At 45.5% G+C, this 5,627-nt stretch overlaps 1 protein-coding gene across 2 annotated transcripts in view; it reads right to left on the reverse strand.

Moving 5' to 3' along the window:
• Positions 1-2,553: 2,553 nt before the first annotated feature.
• Positions 2,554-5,627, reverse strand: part of LOC106591365 (uncharacterized) — an 11,918-nt gene continuing 8,844 nt past the window's right edge. For both annotated transcript variants that reach the window (XM_045700202.1, XM_045700201.1), the window contains exon 6: positions 2,554-5,031. In XM_045700202.1, coding sequence (XP_045556158.1) covers positions 3,732-5,031 — 1,300 coding nt within the window. In that variant the 3' untranslated portion in view covers positions 2,554-3,731. The remainder of the gene's footprint in view (positions 5,032-5,627) is intronic.

Below are 5,627 nucleotides of genomic sequence, written 5' to 3' on the forward strand. Positions count from 1 at the left end.
TGGTGCACTACTTTAGACCAGGGCTCATAGGGCCCACCCTGCTCCTCCAACCCAAGCCCTGTTGTAGGGGCCCACACCCTGTCCTAGTCAGGAATGTAGAGAATGTTGTGTCCGCAGTAGGGGGCCTTTCTCCCAGGCCCCGGGAGACCAGTCTGCTGGCTAATGACTAACCAGATGACTGACCAGACTATCCGAGTGTTAAACCAGGGATTGAGATCTCTCTCTCTCTCTCTCTCTCTCTCTCTCTCTCTCTCTCTCTCTCTCTCTCTCTCTCTCTCTCTCTCTCTCTCTCTCTCTCTCTCTCTCTCTCTCTCTCTCTCTCTCTCTCTCTCTCTCTCTCTCTCTCTCTCTCTCTCTCTCTCTCTCTCTCTCTCTCTCTCTCTCTCTCTCTCTCTCTCTCTCTCTCTCTCTCTCTCTCTCTCCCTCTCCCTCTCCCTCTCCCTCTCCCTCTCCCTCTCCCTCCTGAATTATTGCTTATCTTGCCAACATATGATGTCCATTATAGCTTATAGAAGCGAATGTTTATTTCTTCAATAGAGAAAATCGTCATGTAAAGAAACATTTTAGTGAATGCTGGTTAAGAAACCGTTGTCGCAATTCAACACATGGAAATGTAAGGGGGGATACATATTACAATGGTAATATAATAATCAGCATACAGAATAAAATGGTGCTCTCCAAAATAGAGGATTTGTCGAGATAACAACAACTACAAAAACGTCATGCATTGACAGAGTGATCTTCACAAGCCAACTTGTCATAGAGAGAACAGAATGTAGCAGCTAACTACACAGGACATAGAGAACACAATGTAGCAGCTAACTACACAGGACATAGAGAACAGAATGTAGCAGCTAACTACACAGGACATAGAGAAGACAATGTAGCAGCTAACTACACAGGACATAGAGAACAGAATGTAGCAGCTAACTACACAGGACATAGAGAACAGAATGTAGCAGCTAACTACACAGGACATAGAGAACAGAATGTAGCAGCTAACTACACAGGACATAGAGAACACAATGTAGCAGCTAACTACACAGGACATAGAGAACAGAATGTAGCAGCTAACTACACAGGACATAGAGAACAGAATGTAGCAGCTAACTACACAGGACATAGAGAACACAATGTAGCAGCTAACTACACAGGACATAGAGAACAGAATGTAGCAGCTAACTACACAACAGATAGAGAACAGAATGTAGCAGCTAACTACACAACAGATAGAGAACAGAATGTAGCAGCTAACTACACAACAGATAGAGAACAGAATGTAGCAGCTAACTACACAACAGATAGAGAACAGAATGTAGCAGCTAACTACACAGGACATAGAGAACAGAATGTAGCAGCTAACTAATCAGGACATAGAGAACACAATGTAGCAGCTAACTACACAACACAGAGAGAACAGAATGTAGCAGCTAACTACACAACACAGAGAGAACAGAATGGAGCAGCTAACTACACAACACATAGAAAACAGAATGTAGCAGCTAACTACACAACACATAGAGAACAGAATGTAGCAGCTAACTACACAGGACATAGAGAACAGAATGTAGCAGCTAACTACACAGGACATAGAGAACAGAATGTAGCAGCTAACTACACAGGACATAGAGAACAGAATGTAGCAGCTAACTACACAGGACATAGAGAACAGAATGTAGCAGCTACCTACACAACATATAGAGAACAGAATGTAGCAGCTAACTACACAGGACATAGAGAACAGAATGTAGCAGCTAACTACACAGGACATAGAGAACACAATGTAGCAGCTAACTACACAGGACATAGAGAACAGAATGTAGCAGCTAACTACACAGGACATAGAGAACACAATGTAGCAGCTAACTACACAGGACATAGAGAACACAATGTAGCAGCTAACTACACAGGACATAGAGAACAGAATGTAGCAGCTAACTACACAGGACATAGAGAACAGAATGTAGCAGCTAACTACACAGGACAGAGAGAACAGAATGTAGCAGCTAACTACACAGGACATAGAGAACAGAATGTATCAGCTAACTACACAGGCCATAGAGAACAGAATGTATCAGCTAACTACACAGGACATAGAGAACAGAATGTAGCAGCTAACTACACAACACATAGAGAACAGAATGTAGCAGCTAACTACACAACACATAGAGAACAGAATGTATCAGCTAACTACACAGGACATAGAGAACAGAATGTAGCAGCTAACTACACAACACATAGAGAACAGAATGTAGCAGCTAACTACACAACACATAGAGAACAGAATGTAGCAGCTAACTACACAGGACATAGAGAACAGAATGTAGCAGCTAACTACACAGGACATAGAGAACACAATGTAGCAGCTAACTACACAGGACATAGAGAACAGAATGTAGCAGCTAACTACACAGGACATAGAGAACAGAATGTAGCAGCTAACTACACAGGACAGAGAGAACAGAATGTAGCAGCTAACTACACAGGACATAGAGAACAGAATGTAGCAGCTAACTACACAGGACATAGAGAACAGAATGTAGCAGCTAACTACACAGGACATAGAGAACAGAATGTAGCAGCTAACTACACAGGACATAGAGAACACAATGTAGCAGCTAACTACACAACACATAGAGAACAGAATGTAGCAGCTAACTACACAACACATAGAGAACAGAATGTAGCAGCTAACTACACAGGACATATATTTGACAGAGTTTTCAGTCTTGTCACAGCTAACAAACAACTCTCTCTCACACCACTACAACACACAGCATGGTCAGTCCAGACACCACAGAGACGAGGCATGCCTCCTAAATAGTACACTATCCTTATACAGGGCCCATAGGGCTCTGGTCAGAAGTAGTGCAACTCTATACGAAATAGGGACTCAGTCAAGGCCTGATCTATAGTCATTGACGTTGGGATTGTGCTCGTCTCAGCAGACCAGGCCGTAGCAATCCTGTATAGCTAAAACAATTATCCTCCTTATTAGCAGTGCTGAAGGCAGAGTCCCCCAGGGCTGTGTCTCGGCGCCCCTAAAGATTGAAGGTTCCATGGTAGAACAGGCCTGTAGAGTGACGGTTCCATGGTAGAACAGGCCTGTAGAGTGACGGTTCCATGGTAGAACAGGCCTGTAGATTGAAGGTTCCATGGTAGAACAGGCCTGTAGAGTGACGGTTCCATGGTAGAACAGGCCTGTAGAGTGATGGTTCCATGGTAGAACAGGCCTGTAGAGTGACGGTTAATTGGTAGAACAGGCCTGTAGAGTGACGGTTCCATGGTAGAACAGGCCTGTAAAGTGAAGGTTCCATGGTAGAACAGGCCTGTAGAGTGACGGTTCCATGATAGAACAGGCCTGTAGAGTGACGGTTCCATGGTAGAACAGGCCTGTAGAGTGACGGTTCCATGTAAGAACAGGCCTGTAGAGTGACGGTTCCATGGTAGAACAGGCCTGTAGAGTGACGGTTCCATGGTAGAACAGGCCTGTAGCGTGACGGTTCCATGGTAGAACAGGCCTGTAGAGTGACGGTTCCATGTTAGAACAGGCCTGTAGATTGATGGTTTCGAGTTAGAACACCACTGTAGGTTGACAGTTCCATGTAAAATAGACTATCTATCTATCTATCTATCTATCTATCTATCTATCTATCTATCTATCTATCTATCTATCTATCTATCTATCTATCTATCTATCTATCTATCTATCTATCTATCTATCTATCTATCTATGCTGCATGCCTGTTCTTATTGTGTGACTGAAGGAGGGGGAGTTTGGGGGAAGGAGTTGGTCTGGTCATGGTGATTCTGGGCAGAGCCCCTCCTGGACCCTGAGATCCAGACAGCTGCACGGTATGGGCTGGTAGAGTACTGCAGGGGGTCTGGAGGGTATGCACCTGAGGAACCTGGGACATTATCTGTCTATCTACTGGTCTGTCTGCCTGTCTGTCTGCCTGTCTGTCTATATGGTCTACCTCGGAGGCCTTCTCCAGAAGCTGGGCCAGGGGGGTGGGGGAGTGGAGAAGCTGGCGACAGAGGTGCTCTTTGAACCCTGTAAAGGGTTCCAGTAACCCAGGCTGGACTGGGACCGGGGGTGGGACACACCCCTCCTCCTCCTCCCACAGACACCCCAACGTCGTCCCCCGTCTCCCCCAGTCCCTCAGCCTCCTTGTGTTGGAAATGGGCAGTCTTCTCAGGGCTGGTTTCAGAGGACGGATGGGGCAACGCTGGAGCTGAGACTGGGACTGTGGCTGTCTCAGGTTGCTGCTGTTCTCGGCTTTGGACCATGTGATGCTCAGTCTGATCAACAGCATCTCTCTCCTCCCCTGGGTTGGAGCCCTTGGTTCAGTCCACTCAGTCCTTCCTTGGGTTAAAGCCTTTGGATCGGTCCACTCAGAGGAGTATGGAGGGGGGTTATCTCTCAGAAGATGTGGCTGGAATCTGTATACTTTCTCAGGACCGATGGTGTTAGATACAGCGCAGGTGGATGTAGAAGAGAGGACTCTGGGATACAGGGGTTTTCTATCTTCCTCTGCCTTCCTGGTTTGTGTTTCATTGTTAGGGGTGATAGGGTACACGGCCTGCAGCACGGGGCTGTGGAACGTGATGCGTTGGGTCTTGGGTGGAGGTTGATCAGAAATGACCTTGGACATGGTCACAACAGGTACTTCGAGGAGGTCCTCATTATTAAAACTCTTCTTCAGACCAACAGCCTCCTTCTCTGGAAGTCCAGGGGGAATGTCTCCCTGCTTCGTCAGACCAACAGCCTCCTTCTCTGGAAGTCCAGGGGGAATGTCTCCCTGCTTCTTCAGACCAACAGCCTTCTTCTCTGGAAGTCCAGGGGGAATGTCTCCCTGCTTCTTCAGACCAACAGCCTCCTTCTCTGGAAGTCCAGGGGTGACATCTCCCTGCTTCTTCAGACCAACAGCCTCCTTCTCTGGAAGTCCAGGGGGAATGTCTCCCTGCTTCTTCAGACCAACAGCCTCCTTCTCTGGAAGTCCAGGGGTGACATCTCCCTTCTTCTCAGGCCTACAGCAACAGGTGATAGACAAAATGTGAATTGAGACTGAGAATTCAGTCTTACCATCATGCAAATCAGAGAGATAGAGAGACAACAAGGACATGTAGGGGCTCTGATTTCTAACGTGTTTAAAGAGATTTCATATTTTCTCTGTGAAAATGGCTGTAATTTCTAGTATAAATGTTGTACATTGACATTAATGTCAGAGTCAGTTTGCAGAGTGAACACAGCAGCACAGTATATTCTCCTAAACAAGCTCCGTGTTTTATACCCCTGGAGAGATCCATCCTCTGTTTTATGAATTGTTCTGAATCTTCTCATTATTGTGTTAGGGGTGGATATCTCAATTCAATAAAAGACCAATAAAATATTGAATCACCAGCAGTTTGTTCGTTCCACTAATGATGCTTTGACATTTTAACTTTATTCAAAGGAACACCGAAACTCCAATATCACTTATAGTGAATAAATTATTTGGGGCAAAAATGGAGACATTATGAAATGCACTCTGGTAAACCCGAGGTGATGTAGATTGTATTAAATTAAGAACCTCATTTCAGGCTTTACTAGAAAGCTGGCCCTCCGTATTGGCTGTTTGACAGAA

The sequence above is a fragment of the Salmo salar genome, chromosome ssa17 (genome assembly GCF_905237065.1).
Source record: "Salmo salar chromosome ssa17, Ssal_v3.1, whole genome shotgun sequence".
NCBI classification, from domain to species: domain Eukaryota; kingdom Metazoa; phylum Chordata; class Actinopteri; order Salmoniformes; family Salmonidae; genus Salmo; species Salmo salar.